This window comes from Dasypus novemcinctus, chromosome 4 (genome assembly GCF_030445035.2).
Source record: "Dasypus novemcinctus isolate mDasNov1 chromosome 4, mDasNov1.1.hap2, whole genome shotgun sequence".
Classification (NCBI taxonomy): Eukaryota; Metazoa; Chordata; class Mammalia; order Cingulata; family Dasypodidae; genus Dasypus; species Dasypus novemcinctus.
In genome coordinates this window covers 2,195,608-2,223,108 of record NC_080676.1, presented here as the reverse complement: position 1 = coordinate 2,223,108, position 27,501 = coordinate 2,195,608, and the positions used below count along the sequence as shown (strand labels likewise).

The 27,501-nt window shown below is 52.9% G+C and overlaps 1 protein-coding gene across 6 annotated transcripts in view; it reads right to left on the bottom strand.

Moving 5' to 3' along the window:
* LOC101441506 (transmembrane protein 108) overlaps positions 1-27,501 on the bottom strand; it is a 438,561-nt gene that overhangs the window by 16,455 nt on the left and 394,605 nt on the right. For 5 of the 6 annotated variants that reach the window (XM_071214504.1, XM_071214503.1, XM_071214505.1 and 2 more), the window contains 3 exons: positions 27,240-27,396; positions 25,785-25,946; positions 6,091-6,222 (listed from right to left, as the gene is read on the bottom strand). In XM_071214504.1, coding sequence (XP_071070605.1) covers positions 6,091-6,222; positions 25,785-25,946; positions 27,240-27,396 — 451 coding nt within the window. The remainder of the gene's footprint in view (positions 1-6,090; positions 6,223-25,784; positions 25,947-27,239; positions 27,397-27,501) is intronic. The other variant, XM_071214508.1, reaches the window with a different exon arrangement.

Sequence of the window (27,501 nt, the reverse complement as noted above, 5' to 3'; positions counted from 1 at the left end):
GCTGCCATGGTGATTTCTATCCCATGCCACTGCCTCATCAAGAGGTAGAGTCTGTTTCCACTCCCACTGAATCTGGGCTGGTTCTGTGGCTACTTAGACCAGTAGAATGTGGCCTAAGTAATCTTTAGGGTCTTTCAAACCCAGGTGTGAAGAAGGCCTGGCAACATTTGCAGTCATGTTTTTAGGGAAGCCAGCCACCAGGTAAGACATCTGACTCAGTATGCCCACCATGCTATGAGGAAACTAGCTACATAGAGAAGGCACGCGGGATGAGAAAGAGACAAAGAGAGAGGGGCAGGGAGAGGAGACAGGGAAGGACGGGGAGAGAGAGAGAAACAGAAAGAGAGAGACATGGACGGGAGTTACCAGGCATGAGTTGAATGTTCTAGCCTCAGAAGATGGAACAGAGAAGAGCAATCCCCACTTAACCCTACCCTAAATGTAGACTGAGTGGACAGATGACCTTTGTTTGTCTTAAGCCACTAAAGCAGGAATTCTTAACCAGGGGTCCATGGAAAGATTTCTGTGAGTTTTAATTGAAAATAAAAACAACAACCCAGCAACTTGTCATTATTTTCTCTGACCTCTAACTGAAATCGAGCATCTCCTGTGCTTGTGAGTGTATGCATTAAGTAAATTACAGCAGTATTCATTGCCCCTGGCTGGCTGAGGGGCCGTGGAACCCAAAAGGCTGGGAAGCCCTGCAGTCAGGCAACAGTGGACATGAGGGCCGAGACATGCTCGCCCTCCAGGTGAGGAGCTGAGGCCTCGAGAGGCCGCGCAGCCATGGAGCAGAGGCCCGGGATCCCAGCCAGGCCCCAGGCCGTGCCCACGCAGCTCGCAGTGCTGCTCTGGTCCAGGGCTCGCTGAGCCAGAGGGTGGCCTCCTCCTTTTACTACACGTGTTACGGCGAGCCCCTGGGCCCAGCCCCTTCTCTGTAAAACGGGGCTGGCAGCCACAGTCCCCCCGCTTCTCTGCGTTCCTACGTTGCTCTGACGAGGGGGTGCTGGGTGGCATGCTCTGACTATTCGTATCACTTTTTTCTTTTCTTTCAAATTTGTTTCCTCTGACAGTATACACGGACACTCAGTTTGCCTGAGTTTTAAAAGGCCATTTCCTTTACCCCACTTGATCACATCCCCACTTATGCTTTGGGGACTATACCACGTGCTGTGGGACACAAAGCCAGTCAGACACAGTCCCTTCCCTCAAGGAGTCAACGTGCCCCCAGCAGAGGGGCTGCCGCACCTGGGCAACGCACGGGGCTCTCATGTGTGGGTGGCAGGTGGGGAGGTCACCCTAGCTGCGGGACTCGGGGTCTGGACTTCTCAGCGTCTCTTCTGGGTCTCTCCCCCCACCCACCCCGGGGCGGTGGAGGAGAGGAGCAGGGACACACAGGCAGAATCAAGGGGAGGGGTCTCCTTCCAGCAACGGGGTCAAAGGTAGGGAAGCAAAGCCTGTGCTTTGGGAGACCTTCTGATGTTGAAATGGAGCTGAGTGGCACCTGGTACTCCTGCAAGGAGAGGCTTCCTGCTTTCAGCCAAGCCCGGGAATTCCCAGGGGGTAGGGACGATGCAGAAGAGGGGACAGAGAGAGGACGCCTCGGGGGTAGGGATGGCGAGGATGCAGAAGAGGGGACAGAGAGAGGACGCCTTGGGGGTAGGGATGGCGAGGATGCAGAAGAGGGGACAGAGAAAGGACGCCTCAGGGGGTAGAGATGGTGACGATGCAGAAGAGGGGACAGAGAGAGGAATGCCTCAGGGGGTAGGGATGGTGACGATGCAGAAGAGGGGACAGAGAGAGGACGCCTCAGGTGGCACCGCAGGGGCAGCTGGAAGTTTCACTGTTGAGAAGAAAGCCACACGTTTTCCTCTCCAAATAGGAGAAAAGGGGCGAGAGGCTAGATGCCGTCGCGCAGCTCTTCGGGGTGGGAGAAGGGAAGCCAGAGGCCTCCTGTGGAGGGGCCCTGGGTCTGCAGGACGGCGGGGACAGCGGCCTCTGCTGAGGGCGCAGCAAGGGCTCCCTGGGGGCGTGCTGCGAGTCTCGAGAGGAGAGGAACCAGGGCCAGTTCACGCTGGCAGCCCAGGGTCGAGGGCGGGCTTAGCAGGTGGCAGGTGCCTGACCTGTGCATGGGCATCTGTGCGTGGGCATGTGGGACACCTGTGCGTGGGCACCTGTGCGTGGGGCACGTGGGGCACCTGTGCATGGGCACCTGTGCGTGGGCACCTGTGCGTGGGGCACATGGGGCACCTGTGCGTGGGGACACCTGTGTGTGGGGCACGTGGGGCACCTGTGCATGGGCACCTGTGTGTGGGGCACATGGGGGCACCTGTGTGTGGGCACCTGTGCGTGGGGGCACCTGTGCGTGGGCACCTGTGTGTGGGGCACATGGGGGCACGTGTGTGGGGGCACCTGTGTGTGGGGGCACCTGTGCGTGGGGCACGTGGGGCACCTGTGCGTGGGCACCTGTGCATGGGGCACGTGGGGCACCTGTGCGTGGGCACCTGCGCGTGGGGCACCTGTGCGTGGGGCACCTGTGCGTGGGCTCCTGTGCGTGGGGCACGTGGGGCACCTGTGCATGGGGCACCTGTGCGTGGGGCACGTGGGGCACCTGTGCGTGGGCACCTGTGCGTGGGCTCCTGTGCGTGGGCTCCTGTGCGTGGGGCACGTGGGGCACCTGTGCGTGGGCACCTGTGCGTGGGCTCCTGTGCGTGGGGCACGTGGGGCACCTGTGCGTGGGCACCTGTGCGTGGGGCACGTGGGCACCTGTGTGTGGGCTCCTGTGCGTGGGGCACCTGTGCGTGGGCACCTGTGCGTGGGCACCTGTGCGTGGGCTCCTGTGCGTGGGGCATGTGGGGCACCTGTGCGTGGGCACCTGTGCGTGGGGCACGTGGGGCACCTGTGCGTGGGCACCTGTGCATGGGCTCCTGTGCGTGGGGCACCTGTGCGTGGGGCACGTGGGCACCTGTGCGTGGGCACCTGTGCGTGGGCTCCTGTGCGTGGGGCACCTGTGCGTGGGGCATGTGGGGCACCTGTGCGTGGGGCACCTGTGCGTGGGCTCCTGTGCGTGGGGCACCTGTGCGTGGGGCATGTGGGGCACCTGTGCGTGGGCACCTGTGCGTGGGCTCCTGTGCGTGGGGCACCTGTGCGTGGGCACGTGGGCACCTGTGCGTGGGGCAGGTGGAGCACCTGTGCGTGGGCACCTGTGCGTGGGGCAGGTGGGGCACCTGTGCGTGGGCACCTGTGCGTGGGGCAGGTGGGGCACCTGTGCGTGGGCTCCTGTGTGTGGGGCACGTGGGCACCTGTGCGTGGGCTCCTGTGCGTGGGGCATGAGGGGCACCTGTGCGTGGGCACCTGTGCGTGGGCTCCTGTGCATGGGGCACCTGTGCGTGGGCACGTGGGCACCTGTGCGTGGGGCAGGTGGAGCACCTGTGCGTGGGCACCTGTGCGTGGGGCAGGTGGGGCACCTGTGCGTGGGCACCTGTGCGTGGGGCAGGTGGGGCACCTGTGCGTGGGCTCCTGTGCGTGGGGCACCTGTGCGTGGGCACGTGGGGCACCTGTGCGTGGGGCACCTGTGTGTGGGCTCCTGTGCGTGGGGCACCTGTGCGTGGGGCACCTGTGCGTGGGGCACGTGGGGCACCTGTGCGTGGGCTCCTGTGCGTGGGCTCCTGTGCGTGAGGCACGTGGGGCACCTGTGCGTGGGGCACGTGGGGCACCTGTGCGTGGGCACCTGTGCGTGGGCACCTGTGCATGGGGCACGTGGGGCACCTGTGCGTGGGCACCTGTGCGTGGGCTCCTGTGCGTGGGGCACGTGGGGCACCTGTGCGTGGGCACCTGTGTGTGGGCTCCTGTGCGTGGGCACCTGTGCGTGGGGCACCTGTGCGTGGGGCACGTGGGGCACCTGTGCATGGGGCACTGTGTGTGGGCTCCTGTGCATGGGCTCCTGTGCGTGGGGCACGTGGCGCACCTGTGCGTGGGCACCTGTGCGTGGGGCACCTGTGCGTGGGGCACCTGTGCGTGGGCTCCTGTGCGTGGGCTCCTGTGCGTGAGGCACGTGGGGCACCTGTGCGTGGGCTCCTGTGCGTGGGGCACGTGGGGCACCTGTGCGTGGGCACCTGTGCGTGGGCACCTGTGCGTGGGGCACCTGTGCGTGGGGCACGTGGGGCACCTGTGCATGGGGCACCTGTGCGTGGGCTCCTGTGCGTGGGGCACGTGGGGCACCTGTGCGTGGGCACCTGTGTGTGGGCTCCTGTGCGTGGGCACCTGTGCGTGGGCACCTGTGCGTGGGGCACGTGGGGCACCTGTGCATGGGGCACTGTGTGTGGGCTCCTGTGCATGGGCTCCTGTGCGTGGGGCACGTGGCGCACCTGTGCGTGGGCACCTGTGCGTGGGGCACCTGTGCGTGGGGCACCTGCTCGTGGGCTCCTGTGCGTGGGGCATATGGCGCACCTGTGCGTAGAGCACCTGTGCGTGGGGCACGTGGCGCACCTGTGTGTAGAGCACCTGTGCGTGGGGCACGTGGCGCACCTGTGCGTGAGGGAACCTGTGCGTGGGGCACGTGGCGCACCTGTGCGTAGAGCACCTGTGCGTGGGGCACGTGGCGCACCTGTGCGGGGGCACCTGTGTGTGGGGCACGTGCACTGAGGAATGGCCACGTCCTGCAGGGCAGGGATCAACCAGGGCTCTGTCTTTTGATGATGTGGGCTTGAGGATAGTTCTCCAAACCTTTGCCCTGAGAATTTTCTATCACTGGAAAAGTGGCAAATTTTGGTAGCCAGAAGGAGACCTGGGGAGGAAATGGGAGCCTCTCAACTGTGCCTGGAGCAACTTGGGCAAAAGGCACATCCCCAGAGAAGGCTGTTTATCAAGGGAGAGAGCAGGTGGAGAAAGCGGACCAGCAAAACATTCTCGTAACTGAACAAATAATGCAATCTCATTTAGACTCTTTTTCTTTTTGGTTAAAGGACCATGGCTCTAGGCTGCGGTTTCCTAGTGTTCTCACTCCAGGCCCTTCTCTCCTTTCCTTGCTCTAATCCTATGCTATCGCGGGGTGAGTGGGCGGGGGCGAGGACGTGCGCGAGCGCGCAGCTTGCCTGGGCCGCTGGGCGCGCTGGGGTTCTGGCGGTGGCGGGTCCGTGGGCCCAGGTGAACTGCAGACGCCCGAGGGAAGGACGCCAGGGGTGGCCCTGACGGTGCGAGCGCAGCAGCCGTTTGTCAGCACCCGGCTGGAAGGACCACTGCGCTAACGTCAGGCAGGCTGTGGCTCCAGCCGGAGGTGACGGGGGAGCGGGAGTGGGTGGCAGGATTGAGGCGAGCATGTGGGGGGGCGAGGGGGTGCCAGCCCAAGCCTCGAAGCTGATGGCAGAGGCTTCTGGGCCTCACTTGACTCAGCCCACCTCAGCATCAAGAACTCCGTGGACCCACAAAGCAGGCGGTTAGAATCAGCACCAAGGGCCCCGGGGCATCGAGGAGGTGCCGGGCTTCCCTCCCACCCGGGCCTCAGGCCAGCGCAGAGACCAGAGGGTGGCGCTGTATGATGTCACTCATAACGCAAGCCGGCTGCACACCCAGACCTGACGCCAGGGCCGGGGCTCCCGGGGCGAGAGCCTGCCCTCGGGCTCAGTGTCCCCGGCCAGCGATCAACGAAGGGCCTGCTTTCAGGGCGGGGAGGCGCTGAGCGAGCGTGGGTTGGGGTGGAAAAGGCCTCAGCCTGCCCCTGGAGAGCACTGGGGCTCGCCTTAGAGGCCTCCCGCTGGGGCGGGTGGGCTAGGCTGCCCTGTTCAGGCGTCGGCTAGGGGCTGGGGTGGGGGCTTCTCCTCCGGCCCGGCGGCTCCTGGTTGGCTGAGGACAGTCTCTGGAGAGGCTGGGAGTGGGGTGGAGAAGGGGCAGCCTGGGCCCTCAGCCGAGGCCTCCTCCTTGGCCGGCCCCGACAGTGTCCACTGCGACGGCAGGGGGCCAGGAGCACAGGAGCCCTAGGACCCCCGCGCTGCACGGCGGGAGATCCCTCGCCAACTACGACCCGCGTGTCTAGGATTCAACAGCTGAGAGCTAAACGGACACCGAACGCCGGGCCCTTCCTGGCCCACTCACCAGAGCCCGGAAGGATTCCACCTCGGCCTGAAGGCTCTGCACCTGGCACCGAGTGTCGCGCGCTTCCATCCTGAGGGCGGCAGCCAGCTTCTCTTCCTGCGTCTGCATCCCGTGGGCCACCTGCACCTGTTGCTGTGGACGGTCAGGTCGGGTCTCAGTGTGGCCAGGCATGAACCAGGAGCGTACACCTCCTTCCCTCTCCCCCTTTCTAACCACACCCCACTGCCTACGGCCCCCTCACAAATGTTATCTACAAAAACACATTCACTTGGAACATATAATGCATGCAAATGGAATAAAATTCAAAAGGTTTCCCAAAGGGTATATAGCAGAAAGCCTCCTTCCCTCCCTGTGTCCTCATTACCCAGGTCTCCTGTTTCCTTAAGCCTCCTTCCAGGAATATTTCATACGTTTTACAAATACAATAAATATGTGTAATTATCCCCCTTGCTTTGGCACACATTATATCTTATCTTAATATTTCTTAGAAATTATTTGGTGTCGGTGTATACAGATCAGCTATATTCTCTCTAGGCTTGCCTTGTTGGAAGTGCTGTGATTTATATAGAAGTCCCCTGCTGGTGGACATCTAGTTCCCAGTGTTCTGCTGTTACAAAAAAAGGATGCAAAGAATAACCATCCACGTCCCTCATTTTCTGTACATGGGGTGTCTCTGTGGAGGAGCTGCTGAGTCCAAAGACTATGCTTTTGTACCTTCGATGGCCAGTGCCCAGTTGCCCTCCAGAAGGGCTGGTGGTGGCCCTCACACTGTGAAGGTGCCCACTGGGCCACGCTTTCCTCCCAGTGGAGTTGCCCAACTCGCCGATCATGGCCAATCCGATCGGACCCTCCTTCCTGGTAAAACCAGTCTGGCCACAACTGAATACGAAAGGAAGGTCTGTTCTGAATCTTTTCCCCAGAGCAAGACGGGCATATTCTGATTCCTTCCCTACATGTGCAAGGGGAGCAGGTCGTTGTGACTCCCTCTCTTTGTTGAGAGAAGGGGGAGATGGAGCGGTCGCCCTCACTTCACGCGGCCTGGTCTGGTTGAAAGCTGCTGGCCTAGTGGGTAGTCTCCGTCCTCCATGTGATCTGTCCCTCCTCTTGGCCCTGGATTTTTTTTTTTATTCACATATGAATACTTATTTATAGAATTATGCAAAACTGGTCCAATCTAGTCAAATGGCTAAGGAACCCATCAAGAGGCTCGTTTCTCAGCAGTAGTTCTTCCAAAGCTTGCTGGGTTTTTTTTCAAAAATTTTAACTGTTTATTTTGAAATAACTTTAAAGTTAAGGTCAGTTGCAAATATAATACAAACCCCATACAGAGAATTCCAACACATTCCTGTCCGCCCAGATACCCAGATCCACCAATTGAAACATTTTGCCACTTTTGTAGCATCATTCTGTCATATCTATCATCTCTCTCTCTCTATCATCTACCTATCTATATATCATCTATCTCTCTATCACCTATCTATCATCTATCATCTATCTATCTATCATCTATCATCTATCTATCTATCATCTATCTATCATCTATCTATCATCTATCTATCATCTATCTATCTATCATCTATCTATCATCATCATCTTCTGGACACTTGAGTGCAGGTTTAAGGCATCGTATTCCTTGAACTTATAATACTTCCTGTGAACAAAGATATTCACTTATGTACTCACCTTGAAAGTTCTTATCAAGTTCAAGAAACGTAACATTAATATAAAGCTTACATATTCCAAGTTTTTCTTATGTCCCAGTAATGCCCTTTTGAGCCTTTTGTCCTCTATTCTTAGATCTCTTCCAATATTATGCATTGCATTTAACTGTTCTTATCTCTTAGTTTCTATTTCTTTTTTTTTCAATTGTGGAAACATATATTCAACATAAATCTTCCCATCTCAACCTCCCCCAAAGCCTATCATTCAGTGGGATTAATTACATGCACAATGTTGCGTCATCACCGTCCATTACTAGAACTTTCCCTTCACCCCAAACAGAAAGCCTACACTCATTTTGTATTAACTCCCCTTTGACCCTGCTCCCACCCCTGGTAACCTGTACTCTACTTTCTGTCTCTATAAGTTTGCATATTCTTTGATATTTTCTTTGTGGTTACGATGGAACTTACATTTGAGCCTAAAACGATCACACTTGCTTTGATAACAAGTTAACTTCAATTGCACACGTAAGCTACATTCCTGTACCTGTCTGCTTCCCCATCTTCACACGGTTCTGGTCACAAATTACAGATCTCTGCGTTGTTAGTCCCAAACCATTGATTTATCATTAAATTTTTTGCATTTACCTTTTAGATCACGTAGTATGTTAAAAATGGAGTTACAAACCAAAAGTACAACAACAACAAAACAGTAGTACTGGTACTTATATTTATCCACGTCATCATCTTTACGAGGGAACTTGGTTTCTTCGTGTGGCTTCTGTCAGTGGTCTAGTGCTCTTTCCTTTCTAGCCGCACAACTCCCTTTGGCATTTCTTGTAGATCCAGTCTAGGGGTGACAAATTCCTTCACTTATATCTATCCGGGAATGCCTTAATCCTTCACTCCGTTTTTTGTCTTTTTTTTTTTTTTGGCAAGGGAATAAAGAGTCTATTAAGTAGCAAGAAAAGAAAAGCAGTACACAATCTGAGACATGGGCCGTGGGTGTGCAGCAGGGGAGTTGCACACATGGGGTGCCGGGCTAGGCCTTTTGAGACCTCTCCTCCTCCCCTTTCCTAATGTTGGGGAGGGGTCCCAGCTGTTGGTAGTTCTGATTGATTGCCTTACGAAGCCCACATGTTAGCTCTCAGGGGCCCACTGAGGAGGCCTGTTTTGGGTTGTCCAGGGCTTCTCTTTGACCCCAGAAAGGGTTCCAAATGGGACCTCGTGGCCCGGGTCTTTCTGGCTTTCTCAGTAGCAGGGGGTTTCTGGGTGGGTGTTTGCAGCCATATTCTCTGCCAGGTCTCAACCACCTTCCTTCCCTCATTTTTGAAAGACAGTTTTGCTGGACATAGAATTCTTGGTAGGTAGGCAATTTTTTGCTTTCATCACATTAACTGGTTTCCCACTACTGTCTCGCCCCCATAGTTTCCGATCAACTCTTGCTGTGTGAAAGCTGTGAAGAGCCCTGCACTATGACCTCAAAGACTTGGAAGCAGCTGGAGGAGAACAGAACCTCTGAAGGCAGCAAGTGGAGAATGAGAATCAGATGTGAGGCCCCATCAGGGTGTGCATGTGGAAACTTTAAGAACCTTAGACGCATGCAAATATTGCCTGTATATTATTTTACATATGTAAAATTAATGATAGCCAACATGAGTCTGACAAAGCCATTATGAGTTGAATTCTGTTAATTATTAGTAATTTAGTAAGCGCTTACTCTGTGCTGAGAAGAGTACGAAAGGCTTTATGTTCATTATCTCACTTAATCTTCACAACCCTACGAGTGAGGGTCATTATTATCCACATATTATGCGAGGAAACTGAGCACAAAGAGATGGAGTTATTCGCTCCAGGTCCCATGACCCAGGGAGGGCAGAGCCGGGGTTCCAGCCAAGCAGCAGACCCCAGAGCTGCGCGTTTTCTGCTGCTGCCTCCACCAGTTCATCAACTTGAGACCCTTGAAAGTGGAGTTGTCCTCCCCAGAGTTAAGGTGGGGCACTCCGAAATAGCCTCATTATCTTCCCTCCCGCTTGGTACTCCATAGTCCAGTTCTCCTTCCTCTGTCTTTGGGGCTGGGGCTCTGATCAGATGAGGGATGTGGGTGGGTGGGAGGCAGGAGAGAGACTGTCCTGGGACACAAACGGAGGCGGGTAAGGTACCTACCCATTGTGGCCAGGAGTGGCGCTGAGCTAGAGCCCACTCCTAACGGCCCACGAGAGTTGACTGCTAAGTTTTCAGGGATTCTGTGAGCAGGTCGTTAGACGTGACTGTCATTAAAAATTAAATTATATCACGTTAAGATTAAATAACTTATGTTAAAAACAAAGGTAACAAATACTCAAACTCAAGTCATCCTAATGATTTTACTACATTTTTTGTCATCTATGCTATTGAGATTGTTTACATCTATGGTAGCTATGTGGTGAAAATAACATGTAATAGTGTGCTGCTGTGCATCTCTTGCCAACTTTATGTTAAGATCAGCTATGGTGAGAGTATTTACACCAAGAAAATCAGCAAATACCACAAAATAGGGATTGATTTATTGTTTTGTTGTTTGTGTAGACCAAAAAAAGGGATGGAGAAAATATTAAAAGTGTGTATGTCTGTAGCTGTTGCATTGTGAATAGCATTAAAAAAGGATGGAATACTCTTCCAGTATTTGAAAACCATTATCTGATTTGCAAAGAAGTTGTCAAATCATTGATGAACAAACTCATTAAGGTAAACAAAAATGTCAACCAAAATGTGTATTGGAACTATTTCCATTCATCAATGATGTGAGTGACTTCTTGGCTGAAATGGATATGAGTAATCGAGCATTTTTTGTTTGTGGTCTGATTTTGTGACACTATTATTGATAGAAATATAAAAACTGACAGTGGATTTGGTGAGAAATAGAAAGTGAAACTGAAATTATAAATGGAAATGGAAAAGCAAAGTGAATATTTTAATTTAAAAGTTATGTTATTACTTTTTATAAAAGAACTTCAAGCTGTCACAGGTGTATCAGTTTGCCAAAGGTTGTCCATGCAAAAATACCAGAAATGGGTTGGCTTTTACGATGGGGATTTTACTTCGAGTAAAAGTATGCAGTTCCAAGGTCATGAAATGTCCAAATCAAGGCATCATCGGAGATGCTTTCTCACCAAAGTCAGCTAGTGGAGACCCCGGTGTCCTGTCACATGGTGAGGCAAGATGGTAGGTGATCTTTGCTGGGGTTCTTGCCTCCGCCTCCAAAATCTACCATCTCCCAAAGTTCAGCTGTGGGCAACCAGGCACATGGCTTGTCTCTTTCTGGGCCTGCTCTCTCTCAGCTGCCATGCTTTCTTTCCAAGTTCAGCTGGCTATCGTGCAATCTTTTTGCCAGTACAGGGTCTTGCCTTGAGGTTGACAGCTGCTGACTGATCAGGCTAGTGGTTGCTGAAGGTTGAGGAACCTGAGGCAGTTTCTTAAAATAAGACAACAATGAAGTTTGTCACATCAATTGGCTCTTCCTTTCATGAAAGATTTTCTCTGTAGGATGTGATATTGTTTTACTCACAGCAGAACTTCTTTCAAAATTGGAGTCAATCCTCTCAAATCTTGCCACTGCTTTATCAACTAAATTTATGTAATATTCTAAATCCTTTGTTGTCATTTCAATAGCGTTCATAGCATCTTGGTAAGGAGCAGATTCCATCTCAAGAAACGCTTTCTTTGCTCATAAAAACAACTCCTCATCCATTCAAGTTTCATCATGAGATTGCAGCAGTTCAGTCACATCTGCAGGCTCCACTTCTACTTCCAGTTAGTTCTCTTGTTATCTCCACCACATCCATCTGCAGTTAATTCCTCCACTGAAGTCTTAAACCCTTCCAAGTCATCCCTGAGGGTTGGAATCAACTTCTTCCAAACTCCTGTTAATGTTGATATTTCGACTACCTCTCATGAATCATCAATGTTCTTAACGGCACCTAGAATAGTGAATTCTTTCCAGAAGGTTTTCAATGTACTTTTCTCAGGTCCAAAGGAATCACTGTCTATGGGAGAAATGTATTTCTTGAATAATAATACTTGAAAGTCAAAATGACTCCTTGATCCATGGGCTGCAGAATGGATGCTGTGTTAGTAGGCATGAAAAAAACATTCATCTCATTGTGCATCTCTACCAGAGCTCTTGGGTGACTGGGTGCATTGTCAAAGAGCTGTAGTATTTTGAAAGGAATCTTTTTTTATGAGCAGTAGGTCTCAACAGTGGGCTTAGAATATTCAGTAAACCATGCTGTAAACAGGTGTGCTGTCAACCAGACTTTGCTGCTCCACTTATACAGCACAGGCAAAGTAGAGTCAGCATAATTCCTAAGGGTTCTAGGATTTTCAGGATGGTAAGTGAGCACTGGCTTCAGTCTCCAGTCACCAGCTGTATTAGTCCCTTAGCAAGAGAGTCGGCCAGTCCTTTGAAGCCAGGCATTGACTTCTCCTCTCCAGCTATGAAGTCCAAAACGGCATCTTCTTCTGATAGAGGCTGCTTAATATCCATTGAAAACCTGTTGTTCAGTGTAGTCTCCTTAACCAATTATCTTAGCTAGATCTCCTGGATAACTTGTTGCAGCTTCTGTATTAGCACTTGCTGCTCCACCTTGCACTTTTGTTACGGAGATGGCTTCTTTCTTTAACCCTCATGAGCCAACCTCTGGTAGCTTCAAACTTTTCATCTGTAGTTTCCTGACCTCTCTCAGTTTTCAGAAAATTTAAGAGTTAGGGCCTTGCTTTGGAGCAGGCTTTGGTTTAAGGGAATATTGTGGCTGGTTTGATTTTCTATCCAGGCCACTAAAACTTTCTCCATATCAGCTGTAAGGCTGTTTTGCTTTCTTATCATTAGTGTGTTTACTTGGGTAGCACTTTTAATTTTTGTCAAGAACTTTTCCTTTGTGTTCACAACTTGGCTATCTATTTGGCACAGAGACCTAGCTCTCAGCTTCTCTCAGCTTTTGACATCCTTCCTCACTAAGCTTAATCATTTCTAGCTTTTGATTTAAAGTGAGCGATGTGCGACTCATCCTTTCACTTGGACTCTGGGAGGCCACTGTGGGGTTCTTAATCGGCCTGATTTCAACATTGTTGTGTCTCAGGAAATAAGGGGGCCTGAGGAGAGGGAGAGAGATGGGGGAAGAGCTGGAGGGTGGGGCAGTCAGAACATACAATGTTTATCAATAACGCTCATTGCTTTAGATGAGTGTGGATTTTGTGGTGCCCCACGACAATGAGAGCAGTAACATCCAAGATTACTGATCACCATAATATATAATATTAATGAAAAAGTGAAGTATTGTGAGAATTACCAAAAAAAGTGACATACAGGTAAGAAGTGAGCACATGATGCTTGAAAAATGGCATTAATAAACTTCCTCGACACACGGCTGCTGCCACAAACCTTCAATCTGTAAAAAAAAAAAAAGGCGCATATCTGTGCAGCGCAATAAAGCAAAACACAATAAAAACTAGGTATGCCTGTACATGTTCTTTTTAGATTTCTGCTTCCTGGTTATTGTAATGACTCTACTTCTGTTCCCATCTGTGGCAGTTTGATATTATTGTCAAATCCAAAAAGAAATACTGTGTTTGCAAACTGGTCTGTTCCTCTGGGCATGATACCCTCTGTAGTAAATTGTATTAAATTCAGCGGCTTCATCTTTGCTTGATTAAGTTGAGATTAGGCTTTGATTTCAGCCACGTCAGTAGGATGTTGGGTCCAAGCCCCTCGGTGGACGGACGCTCACACACAGCAACACAGCAGGGAAAGCTTAGGCTTGATGCTGGAGCCCTGGGGAGAGCCAAGCCGTTCACCTGATAGTTCACAGCTTCTGTGAAGGGACCAGAGCAGCTGAGCCCGGAAAGAGAAAAGCCCCGAGAAGAGAGATGAGCCTTATCCCAGCCTACGGCTGAGACCCAAGGGGCTGGGACCACGGAGCCTGAGGAGGAAGAGGAGGCTGAACCCTCGCAGACGCCGGCAGCCATCTTGCTCCAGCACGTGGCAACAGACTTTGGTGAGGAAGTAACTTACGCTTTATGGCCAGGTCTCTGTCAGCTCCTACCCCAAATAAATACCCTTTATAAAACCAACAGACTTCTGTACTTTGCATCAGCACCCCTTTGGCTGACTAATATACCATCTTAACCTGATACCTCTCGATTTCTCCCGGCAGAACAAATAGTAGGTCTGGGATGATAAGCCCTGAGGCTAGCAGGCAGGGGTGTGTTTCCCTGCTCAGTGCCGCTGCCAGGATTGAAATGAGATTCCAACACGCTGGTCCCCAGGCTTCCAAAGCAGCTTGAGAGCTTGGCTCCGCTGCACAGGAGCTGAGCTGTCCATATTTGCACTCCATATGTATTTCTGGGGCAGGGGAGCATGTTGACATTTTGAAATACGGTAAAGATTTTCAAATTAGGAAAATTTTAAATGAAGTGTGCATGCTATTGCATGTGAAGAATGGAGATGAGAGGAGAAAAGCTGTGTGATTTCTTTGCCTTTTAAAAAGGAAGTTGTGGGTTTATAGAACAATCAAGCATAAAATATAGGAGCCGGCTATTCCACTCTATTACTAACACCTTGCAATGGCGTGGTACATCTGTAAGGAATGCCAAAAGCCCGTTTCTATAATTGTACTCTTAACTATAGTTCATGGTTTAACTTGGAACTCACTGTGTTGTGCAGTTCCTTGGATTTAAATTTTTTTTTATTCTAGTACTATACAGACAACCTAACATTTCCCCTTTCAACCACATTCAAACATATAAGTCAGTGCTGTTAATTTCATTCAAGGTTGTGCTACCAAACCCACCATTCATACCCCAAACTGCTCCGTTGTCCCGAATAGAAACTCTGTACCTTTTAAGCCCTTCACGCCCCATCCCTACCCCGCCCCGTCCCCTGGAAACCTCTAGTCTAGATTCTGACTCCATGAGTTACGCAGCGTGATTTTAGGTAAGTATTTGAGAGCCTGACTGTTGGGGATAAAGACGGGGTGCGGCCAGGGGAAGAGGCCCTCTCCACCCAGCGGCCCTCGTGCTTAGCCGCCTTCCTGCAAGCTCCGCGGGATGCCCTGGAGTCGGCGGGCCCTCCAGGGCGCGGGGAGCGCAGGGAGGCGGCGGGAGCCGGGGCAGCGGGCAGGGGCAGGTGGAGAAGCCGGCGGCCTGCGCGGGCAGGTGGTCCGCCCTTCCCGGGGCGGTGGCCGCGTGGCCGAGCAGGGGGCTCAAGCCTTGTGGGTTGCAGCCGTGACCGCCGGGCTCACGAGAGCACTGTTCTCCCCCGAGCACAGAGAGCCGCCCGGCCCGGCGCAGCTGCAGCGCTCGCGGCCACGTGCTAACTCGGCTGCGGCCACCACCGCCGGGAGAAGGAAACGGGCTCCCAACGCACGTCCTAAGGAGCTTCAGTTTGGCCCCACGGGGCGGGCACAGAGTCCCTGCGTGGAAAGTTCCTGACAGAAGCCTTCGCCCCTCCCCTCCACCAAGGCCCGCCTCACCCCGGTCCACAGGACGCCACGTGCTCATTCTTAAGAAAATGTCATTCCCGGGCCCGGGCCCCTGCGATCCGCATAGCTGAGCTTTTAAGAGAATCAATGCTTCGAAAGAAGGAAGAACAAAGCGTTGCCTCTGAGGGGGCGTGTGGGGCTTGAGTCCCAGCTCTGTCCTCTCTGGTGGTGACCTTGGACCCTGGCAGGTTGCCTAGGCTGGCCGAGGGTGCTTCCCTGTGAGTGGGTGAAACCGCACCGCCTCCCCTTAGGGAGCCGCGTGCTTCCAGCTTGGGGTGCTCAGCGGGCGCCCTGCTGGTCCCCCTTTCCCGGCCCTTCTCCGTCTGTCCTTCGAAGAGCGAGCTGGGTCTTTCCAGCCAGCCCGTGCTCCCTGCTCACCCCAGCCGGCCTCTGCGCTGGGCTGTGGGTACCCTGTGCACAGGGACAATTTCCCCTTCACCGCCGTGCTCCCCCGGAGGACATACAGGGCTTTGCACCCCTGGACGTGCTCGAGGGCCATTTCCGGAAGGTCCCTACTGCGTGCTGGGCACACACGGGGCCGGGGCGGTCGAGCAGGACGGCTCAGGAAGAGGATGAAGTCGTCTCCTTTTCACGAGGAGGGTCAGCGGTGGCTGTTACGGCAGCTGGAAGTCACTTGCAGCACAGGCGTCACGCCAGCCTTAGTGAGCAAGGGCCGGGTTGTGAGGCGGCACACCCTGCCCGACCCCGGCCAGACGCGGGATTTCCCTGGAGAAGCTGGCCCTCCACCCTCAGCAGCGACCTGGGCTCTGCTCAGCAGGACTCACAGACGTGTGTGCCCGACTCAGCTAAACCTCAACACTGGCAGAATCGCTGGCTGGGCCGAGCCGCGTTTCTCCCTTAATTTCACAAGGATTGCTTGGGGGAGGGACCAGTTCCCAGGCTCCGTCCCACTGCCAAGGGAAACACGGAAGAGCAAACGGCTCCGTGCCCTTCTGCCCCCGTTACTGTGTCGATGAAAGTAGAAAAGGCTCAGCGATGAGTTCAACACTTTTCCTCTTAACGTAATTATTAGAGAAGTCTAAGTTACAACATTTTTGTTCTGGTTTAGTGAGATTGTCCCTTCCTAAGAAGAGACTCCACTGCGTTGTGTTATTCTAGAACACCGCTCGATGTTGGGTATGGATTGCAGCGTCTTGATTCCTCAGGTGTTCGGGTTGTTCATCTTTGCAAATCTACTTTAGAGGTAGAGAAGGGCCCCCACACTTCTTTATGGGAGGAAGCGACTAGTAGAAGTTCATCTGAGATAAACTTTGAGGTCAGTAAAGACAGGGGGCCCGATGGGCATTCTTTGAAGCTGGGGACTGAGCTGCGCAGTGCCAGGCGCAGGGCTTACGCCTGCCTCAGGCTCCATAGATGGATTTGGGATGATGGCGTGAGTGGAGCTTCCCTGGTGGAGGTGGTGACCCCTTACCTAAAGTCACTTAGGGAAGCAGACTTGGCCCAGTGGTTAGGGCGTCCATCTACCACATGGGAGGTCCACGGTTCAAACCCTGGGCCTCCTTGACCCGTGTGCAGCTGGCCCATGCGCAGTGCAGATGTGTGCAAGGAGTGCCATGCCACGCAGGGGTGTCCCCGTGTAGGGGTGCAAGGAGTGCACCCTGTAAGGAGTGCACCCTGTAAGGAGAGCTGCCCAGCGCGAAAGTGCAGCCTGCCCAGGAATGGCGCCGCACACACATGGAGAGCTGACACAGCAAGATGACGCAACAAAAAGAAACACAGATTCCCATGCGGCTGACAACAACAGAAGCGGACAAAGAAGATGCAGCAAATAGACACAGAGAACAGACAACCGGGGCGGGGAGGGAGAGAAATAAATAAATAAATAAATCTTTGAAAAAAAGAAAGTCACTTAGGTGTCTGCTCACAAAGTGGTCGGCTTGAAAATACAACCTGGAGGACCAGGCTAGGAATGCCTTCTAGAAGGTGAGTACATTATCTCAGGCAGGGTAAAGAGCAGGCAAAGAACCGGCAGGGCCTACCTCAATGACGGCATTTTTATCTTCCCTTTTATAAATGGCTCTTGTACCCTCCTGCTCCGGCCCCACCAGCTGGGAGACGTTGTTGGAGTGTACAACCAGAGGGACCAAACACTGGCCCATCCGACTCCGTAACATCCCTTTCTCCTTGGCTATCAATATTCTTGGAAGCAGTAAGTAAAAAGACAAGCGAAAAATTGGCAATATATTTGCAACTCATATCACAGAAAGGACTAATTTTCCTAATATATAAAGAGCCACTACAAATCAATAATAAAAAGTTCAAAACCTAATAAAAATGGGCAAAAGATATATTCAATAATACACAAAAAGGAAATAGGTATGAAATTCACATGTAAAGAGATGTTCTACCTTCTTCATAATATGAGAAATGCAAAATAAAACTATTTCTTAACCTATAATAGTGACAAAGATCACCAAGTGTGAGGATGGACACTCTCAAAATATTTCTGGTGGAATGAAAATCATAACAACCCTTACAGAGGGTTTGGCAATATCCATCAAAATTTTCAGTACCCATACATTTTGCTCCAGCAATTCCACATCTAGGAATTTGTCCTACAGATATATTTCCATGTTTGGAAATGGAGGATATACAAAGTTAGTGACTACAGTCTTATTTGTAATAGCAAAAGACAGAAAGCCACTTAAATGTTCACCAGCAGGGCACTGGCTAAACCAGTGCAGGCACGTTCATGCCATGGTACAGGGCTTGGTAACTCTTCCTGCAAGTGGAAGATAGTAAGTACATGAGGCACGGCAGGCCAGCTGGTCATTGTCACAACTACTCAGCTCTGCTGGTATGGTTCACCTGCGGCTGTTGACACCACGTAAACACCTTGGAATAAAAAACAGATTTGGCCTCTGGCCATCACTTGCCACTCCTGTGGTATAACATCATGCATCTCTTAAGCAGTAAGTTCTGCATTCTACCATTTGTGTAAAGAGAGCGAAAATACATAACTATTTCCTTGTTTGTTTTTTTAATTTTTATTTTTAAAGATTTATTTATTTCTCTCCCTTTCCCCCCACCCAGTTGTCTGTTCTCTGTGTCTATTTGCTGTGTCTTCTTTTGTCCGCTTCTGTTGTCAGCGGCACGGGAATCTGTATTTCTTTTTGTTGCATCATCTTGCTACGTCAGCTCTCTGTGTGTGCACCACTCCTGGGCAGGCTATGCTTTTTTTGCGCTGGGTGGCTCTCCTTATGGGGCGCACTCCTTGCGCGTGGGGCTCCCCTACGCGGGGGACACCCCTGCGTGGGGTGGCACTCCTTGCGCGCATCAGCACTGCACATGGGCCAGCTGCACACGGGTCAAGGAGGCCCGGGGTTTGAACCGTGGACCTCCCATGTGGTAGACGGACGCCCTAACCACTGGGCCAAGTCCGCCGCCTATTTCCTTGTTCATGTGTTAACTGTCTCTGGAAGGTACTAAAGAAAAGGATAACATCGGCTGACCTTATAGAAGGAAACAGGGTGGGTGGAATGGGAGTTGGATTTGAATTTTGAGCCAACTGATATGTATTATATAATATTACCTAGTAAAATACTTCAATAAAGTAAAAGTAAATAAAATGAAAAATAAAAAAGAGTTCAAAGCAAGCTGCGAGTCCCGTGGAGCTCCCCTGCTACCTCTCGTGAGGGTTCGCAAGGCCAGGGGACACCCTTGGGTGGGTGCCGTGAGCACCCAGAGGCTGACTTCACGGAGGTGCCATCGGGGGCCCGAGACCCCGGGTTACCAGTGCTGCGGGTTCTGCTCTTTCAGTTCTTATCGAAAAGCACCTCCACCTGCTAACACGGCACCACACATAGGCCAGCCCCAGGCACCTCAGAAGCCTTTTTTTAAAGATTTATTTTATTTGTTTCTCTCCCCTTCCCATCCCGCCCATTCCCTGCTCTCTGTGTCCACTCACTGTGTGTTCTTCTGTGTCTGCCTGTATTCTCTTTAGGCGGCTCTAGGAACTGATTCTGGGACCTTCTGGAGTGGGACAGAGGCGATTACTCTCTTGCGCCACCTCAGCTCCCTGTTCTGCTACGTCTTCTTATTTTCTCTCCTCTGTCTCTTGCTGCGTCATCTTGCTGCGCCAGCTCTCCACGTCGGCCGGCGCTCCTGTGCAGGCGGCTCTCCTGTGCAGGGCTGCATTCCAGCATGCGCCGGCGCTCCGCGTGGGCCAGCTTGCCCTCACAGGAGGCCCTGGGCATGGAACCTGCACCTCCTGTATGGTAGACGGGGGCCCAACTGCTTGGGCCACATCTGCTTCCCTCCGAAACCCATTTTAATCCAATTTCACATTTCCTAGAAAATACTGACTCTTCCTGGTAAAAGCCAGCAAAGAAAAGGCATAGACAGAACAGCCTCAGTAAACTATTTGTCTTTTATGGAGCAACAGCTGTTTGTGATATCCAAAGTCCCTCGTCTCCTCCCGGGCCTGCACTGCCTACTCTGGCACCCGCTGGCCATGTGGAGCCATTTAAATAGAAAATAACTGACATTAAGAAATGCAGCTCTTGAATTTTATCAGTTACATGGCAAGTGCTCAGGAATGAGATGCCAGAGGCTACCGTGTTGTGCTCTGTGCAGATTGTGTGACATTCCCATCAGCTCAGAAAGTTCTACTGGGAAGTTCTAGAGTCTCTTCCAGCCGAAGGCGTAGCTGGAAACCCCACGGCTCACTTCGGCCCGTTCACCTTTCTTCCTTCGTGGTAGTCTCCACAATCCGCCATCTGCCTGTTGAAGGCCCGAGGGTGCAGCTCAGATGGGGTCCCCGGCCCAGACCTTCCACCCGCCAGAGGCCAGTGCGGCCCTCGAGGCAGAAGAGGGGAGCGAGTAGGCGCTGGTTCCGGAGCCCCTGGCCCCAGGCCGGCTCCACGACAAGGCGGCTGAGCTCTCGCCCATCTTCCCCTCCCGCCCTTGCTCCACTCGGGCAGGGCAGAGAGAAGAAGCTTCTGGAAATGAGGGAGTGGGGTCAGCCAAAGGGAGGAGGGTAAAGAGGCAAACAGAGCCTTCCTGGGGGGGCTGCAGACCAGGCCTGGGGAGCGGGCGGGGGGCCGGCTGGGCTGCCCGGGGGAAGGAGGGGGCAGGGCTGGGGCCGGTCGCAGCCCAGGGCTTCAGAGCGGGCCTGGCAGAGACCGCAGCCCCCAGGCCACCGCCATGGCCGCTGGCCCTGGCGCACCTGTGCTCAGGCCACGCTCTGTGACGAGCGACTGCGCAGGTGCAAAGAAGGAGGTTTTCCTGGGTGGCCTGACTCACCCGTTTCAAGTCCTAACGGGCAACGCTCGGAGAAGCAAACAGGCATGTTGTGGGGGCCTTTGGAGAGAAGCGCCTTGGGGGGCGTCAGTCCCACCGACAGCTGCCCTGAGTTCCACTCTGCGCTCCCGGTAACCTGCTGGTGGCTCTCTATCCTGCTTGCACGGCAAAATTACTTTAAAAAAAAAGCCTGTGCCCAGGCCCCATCCCCAACAACTTAACTCAGAAGGAGGGGAGGGGCTTTGTGGATTTTTTCTGAAGTTCTTTGGGTGATTCTTATATGCAGCTGGGGTGGAAAACCACAAGAGTTATGAACGCTACCAAAAGAAACAGGAGGGAAAAAGAAAAGCTAATAATAAACAAAAAGAAACACGGGAGGACGGCTCCTGCTCCTCCGTGCTCAGCTCCTCAGCCCCTGCCTCCCGGCACCAGGAGCAGCTCCCCAGCAGGGCCTGCGCCCGCGCTGGACCCCATAAGTTCTCCAGCCCGAAAACAGCTTCCACTGCCCGCTCCCATTTCCACCCCACACCCCCTTCAACACTCTTTTCTTTCAAACCTTCCGTTCTTTGAGCTAGGCCACTACAAACATTTTTATTTTTTTAATTTAATTTAATTTTTAATATATATTTTATTTTAGATTTTTTATTTATTTCTCTCTCCCCGCCCCGCCGTTGTCTGTTCTCTGTGTCTATTTGTTGCGTCGTCTTCTCTGTCCACTTCTGTTGTTGTCAGTGGCACGGGAATCTGTGTCTCTTTTTGTTGCGTCATCTTGCTGTGTCAGCTCTCCATGTGTGCGGCGCCATTCCTCGGCAGGCTGCTCCCTCCTTCGCGCTGGGCAGCTCTCCTTACGGGGCGCACTCCTTGTGCGTGGGGCTCCCCTATACGGGGGACACCCCTGTGTGGCAGGGCACTCCTTGCACGTATCAGCACTGTGCATGGGCCAGCTCCACACACGTCAAGGAGGCCCGGGGTTTGAACCGTGGACATCCCATGTGGTAGACGGACACGCTAACCACTGGGCCAAGTCCACTTCCCTACTACAAACATTTTAAAAGACGAATAGGTATCTAGTAACTCAACAAAATGCGGGCACCAGCCTCAGGGGAGGGGTCAACAGCAGTGAGGTGAATCCCACCCCAGCTGGCCTCCCTCCCTCTTCCTCCTTCCTCCCTCCTCCTCTTCCTCCCTCCTTCTTTCTTTCTTTCCAGCCTACTGATTTTATTTCTGAATTTTAGGTCTTTCATCAACCAGCGAGGGGCTGACTTCAACGTGCCCCAAAGCTCTGCAATGCCTTAGGAAGGAGCGCCCTGAGGCTCTCGGTGCCGGGCCGGGCGGGCTGTGGCCAGGGCGCCTGCCTGCCTGTGCGTCCATCTCCAGCAGGGACGCTTCTCTGCCGGGAGCCAGCACGCGGGAGAAGGACGGCAGCCCTCGCTGTCCCCCGGGGGTCTGTTTAAGATCTGCTGGCTGCAGAGGGGGCACGCGTTCCCTGGCGAGCACGGCGCCCAGGGGCTGGTGTGGCGCGTGGCCTGGCGTCCCTGAGCACCCCGGGTGCCCCACTTGGCAGCTGCAAAGAGCAGGCAGGAGGGTCCCGGCGGGAAGCCCCCACAGGTGCCCCGGGCCAGCCTGGCTCCGTCACTGATCGCGCGGCTTGGGGAGGCCGGTGCCCGGACCACGGTGGCGCCCGCACCCCCCACCCCCGGCTGCAGAGAACGGGGGCCACACTGGCCTCAGCCAGGGCCTCCCACAGGCTCGGAGGCTAAAAGAATGAAGCGCTGGGGGTGAGGGGGCCGACGCCGGCGCCCCTGCCTGCCCCGAGCACCCCGATCTCTGCACCCACGCCGGCGCCCGCCTCTCTTTGCTCTTCCTGAAGCTGGAAGGGCCGCTCGGCTAGCGGAGCGCAGAGGACTGGTGATCCAGGGACACGCCGTGCCCTCCCGTCTACACCTGGTCCTCCAATTCCAGGTCTCGGGGTGCCCTCCATCCCCCGGCCCCCGACTTCCAAATAAGCCACCTCCACTCTGATATTTGCCCCAGAACCTGCTTCTGGAGGAGCCCAAACTCAGCCACCAATTAACCCTGTCCACTAACGTCCAGCCCCCGGGCTGGAGTGGGCCTGAACGCCGCCAGCCTTCTCTCCGCACAGCCCTGGAGAGCGCGGCCGGCCAGCTCGTCTGCTTTGCCGCCAGGACGCCCGGGAGAGGCTCAGGGCGGGCAGGTGTCAGCCCCTGAGGGCACCGCTGCAATGACGGGACTTCTCAGTGCAGGCACTCTGCCTGAGGGTTCTGATCTCTGCCCGTGATCGGAGGAATTTATGCACTCTGTAAACACTTTCTGAGCTCCGCTCTGCAAGAGGCCCCCGCAGCACGGGCGAAAGCAAATTCTAGCTATTTCCTCCCAGATGTCGCATTTCAAGAAACCTATTAAAAACAAGACACTAATATATCTGTTCAGAATTAGCTTGGGCTACTTTTGAGCTGGTGATGATTATCAAGGGGGCGAAGGGTGAAAAACAATCACTAGGCTGTTTTTTCTTTTTCACACGATGCACGACTAATTTCTGTTAATAGCACTACCCTTTCCTGAGGAAGTAATTCCTAGTGTGCTGCTATACCACTGGACAAGCAAGGTAGCAAACCACTGACTGTGGGAAAGGAAACCAAGGCGCAACACTGTAGCTGAATGTGGAGTCGGAGAGCCAAACCGTGGCCCCGCCCAGCTGGGTGATCTCAGGAAGTCAGCTGCCCTCTCTGGTCTCAGTTCCCTCAGCTCTACAACAGGGAACGGGATTGGATGGTCTTAGGGTCTTTGAGTGTAAAACATTCATGAGCCTCAAAAAAAAAGGCCTGAGGTTGGACGGGGCTGCACCGTGTTCTCACCAGCCACCTGTTTATCACTAAAAACGTGTGTAGTGACCTGTCCCAGTTGGAGGTTTGAGAGAAAAGAAATATCGGAGGGGGGTATGGGGTGGAGAAATGGGGGACTGGAAGATGCTTTCTGGGCTGGAGAACATTTGGGGGTCTCAAATTGGAGAACGCCCTGCTGGGAAGGTTCCTGTGGCGCGTGGGAGGCGGGGGCTGGGGGAACGAAGAGTCCTGTGTTTTTTCGGTAGGTTTATAACTCGTGGTTGTCAACCCCGGCTGCATTTTAGAATCACCCGGAGGAGTTCTGTTAGAGACCACAAAGCCCCACCGGTCCTTCTGCTGGTCTGGGATGGGACCGCCCCAGACACGGGCATCTTTAAAAACAGCTCTGAAGGGGGCAGCCCTGTGCGGCCGGGGTGGAGAGCCAAAGAGCAGCCCCCTACCTACTTGCAAACACCAGCCTTATTTTTCCCACTTCCATCACGTGTTCCTTCCTCTTGTACTCTTTTTTCAGAAAGATTTATTTATCCATCCCCCGCCCAGGCCCAGCTGTTTCTGCTGTCTGTGTCCACTTGCTGTGTGATCTTCTGTATCTGTTTCTCTTTTTGTCTTCTCGTCTTTCTCCTCTAGGATTCAGAGGGATTCCATGCTGGGCACCTCTGATGTGGAGAGAGGTTCCCTGTCAATTGCTCCACCTCAGGTCCTGGTCTCTGCTGCGCTTCACCTTGACTCTCCCCTTCGTCTCTCTTTGTTGCGTCATCATCTTGCTGGGCGACTCACTCATGTGGTCACTGGCTTGTTTTCTCCTCTTCTTTTCACCAGGAGGCCCCAGGGATGGAACCCAGGTCCTCCCATATGGTAGGCAGAGGCCTTATCACTTGAGCCACATCCACTCCCTCCTCTTCCACTCTTTTCTCCCCATCTCCAAACTGCACAGTCATGAATGGGTGGGAGATGGAGAAGGGACGAATAAGCCTCCTAGATTCTATTTGCTGGATAATTTCTTATTATTTATGAAGCTCGGTAAAAGATGGTTTCCCCTCCATTTTTATATTTCCTCCATGAATATTATTCATGCATGTATAGAAAAAAGTGAGAAATACTCAAAACAAGAAAAAAAAAACATCTCAGCCAACCACGGCTATCGCTACTGACATTTTAGTCACTTCATTTCAGTCTTTCCTTGACGCCTAGTCGGCTTGCATGCTTTGCTCTAGTGTAAATACAAGGGGGCGGCAAACAACAGCCTGTAGACCAAATCTACTTATTTTTGTAAACCAAGTTTTGGTGCAACCCAGTCAGCTCATATGTTAGGTATTGCCTATGGCTACTTTTTTTTTTTTAAGGTTTATTTTATTCATTTATTCCTCTGCCCCCCCACACCATTGTTTACAGTTGCTGTGTCTGTTTGTTGTGTGCTCACCTTCCTTTCTAGGAGGCACACGGGAACCAAACCTGGGACCTCCCATATAGGAGGGAGGCACCCAATCACTTGAGCTACCTCCACTCCCTGCTTTGTTGAGCCTCTCATTATGTTTTTCCTCCTTGTGTCTCTTGTCGCATCATCTTGTTGCATGAGCTCACCACACCAGCCCATTGCATCAGCTCACTGCCTTGCTTTTCTTCTTTAGGAGGCACCAGGAATGGAATCTGGGACCTCCCATGTGGTAGGTGGGAGTTCAATTGCCTGAGCCACATCCTGTTCCCTGTGATTACTTTTATTCTATGGTGGCAGAGTTTAGTAGTTGTGACAAACACTGTCTGACCCACAAAGCCCAAAATATTTGCTATTTGGTTCTTTACAGAAAGTTTGTCAGCCTCGTTTTCGCCCTATTTGATCTTACAGCATCAGCATTTCCCCTAAGCTATCATGAATGCTTCATGCACATCTTTTCTAATTGCTGCCTGATAGTTCATTCCATGGTTAGGCAATGGGTCAGTTAACCATTATCCTACCGTTAAAATTTTATGTCCCCCCCCCCCCTTTTTTCACTCTTACAATGCTTCAATGGGTATTTTTGGACATAAACTTTATCTGTATTGTCAATTACTTCTTTAGGATAGTGCTTAGATTATTCAACTGGTAAATCTGGGTTTTATGAGATTCTTACTACACATCTCCAAATCCCTTACTCGAAGGTGTTGTACCAACGTGTATTCCCCAATATGTAGGCGCGGGCCTGCTTCTCCACGTACTCGCCAGCATCGAGTGTGACCATTTCAGGCATATTATGCTTTTAGCTAGGTAAACAAAAAGCCATTACTCTAATGTGCATTTCCTCCACATCTAAGGAGAGTGAACGCGTTGCCTGCCCCTTTTGTGCACTGTCTGCTTTTTGTCTTTAGCTGGCACACCTGCCCTGGGCTGCGGGAAGCACGGCCCTGCTTCTCACCTGGGCTCCGAGCAAGGCTCCTGCCTCCACGCGGCTCTTCTCTGCGTGCCTCTCCCACTGAATTCTGATGGTCTCAAGGATGTCGTCCAGGCCAGTGCCAGGGGCAGGACCCTCTGGGTGCAGGTCAGACCCTGCCAGCTGTTGGTGCAGCACCTTCACATCCTGGAAACAGCAGGACACACCTCCCTGAGTTCCAGGGGAGGAAGGACAGGGCCCAGCCGCGGCTCTGCGGGCGCAGTCCACTTCTCATTCTGTCCCTGCCACACGTGGGCCTTCACAGTCCTGATCCTCTCCCTGGCCCGGGACCTGGGCTCTCTTTGCCCCAGGATGAGTTTCTTACACTGCTTCACAAGCCCAGACCCAAAGCAGACCAAACAAAACAGCTACAACAAAACTCAGCAGCAGGGAAGCAGAGGCGGCTCAAGCGACTGAGCTCCACTGACCCCGCGGGAGGTCCCGGGCTCAGTTCCCGGGGGCCTCCTGGAGAAGACGAGCGAGACAGCAATCTGGTTCAGTGGGCAGGTGTGGTGAGCTGATGCAACAAGATGATGCAACAGAGACACAACGAGGAAAGATAATGAGAGACACAACAAACTGGGGAGCTGAGGTGGCTCAAGTGGTTGGGTGCCTCTCTCCCACGTGGGAGGTCCCGGGTTCGGTTCCTGATGCCTCCTAAAGAGAAGACGAGCAGACACAGAAAGCACACAGCAAATGGACACAGAGAGCAGGCAGTGAGTGCAAACAACGAGGGGGGTGATGGAGGAATAAATTAAATCTTTAAAACACACACACACAAAGCTTAGCAACAACAACAGCAAAATGAATTTGGGCACAAAATCAGACTAGGCTGAATGAGATTTAAAGATAATTTTGGAGTCTTTGAGAGATGATGTTACTAGCAACGACAAACCACTGAGCTGAGAACGGGAGGAAGTGGGCTTATGGATTCTCGGTTGGCTTAAGGTTGGACACGAGAAGGAACTTCCCACGGTGAGCCTGAAGGGAGCTGCAGGCTCTCAGCTGGCAGCCCCTCGATCTCCTCAGTGCGAGGAGGTGTAGAATCCTTGTTGCTCCTCCGGGAGCTGGACCCTCTGTCCTGCCGCTCGGGGATCTGAGCTCATTTCCTTAAGGGTGTGTGCAGACCACAGGCTGGATCCACTCAGAGTTACTTTGTCATACACAGTGTTGAAAAAAAGTCTGCAGTGGAGTGCCTCAGTGCAGGGAATGCGCCCCGACTGCTCCCACGCGCTACTGCTTGGCTCTGCACCAGCCTGGCCCTGGGGCCACTGCAGAATCCTAAAGAAACAAGCTGGGCCCCGGGACATTTAAGAGGATTTTGGTCTTTTCCTTCAGCCCAGGGCAAGCAGCGTGGCCGCACCCGGTGTTGGAAGCACAGCCAGGCGGGTGTCCGGGGCCCGGCGCCTGGGGCCAGCCCAGCCCTCCCAGCCCTCCTACCTCTTTGTAGTTCCTTGACAGGAGGCTGCGTTCTTCGTGGAGGCTCTCTATTTGACTCTCCAGATCCTTCTTTGTCAAGTTAGCTTCATCGATGACTCTATACAGAGAGCTGATTTCCTCTTCCACTGCCTCTCGAAATCGCTTCTCATTTTCATATCTGCAGATAAGGGAACACAATCAGCATAGACGGGGAACCCAAAAGAAAAGAACAACGGATCATGGATGTTACCGATGGGCCAATTGTGGGATAGACACAGAATGT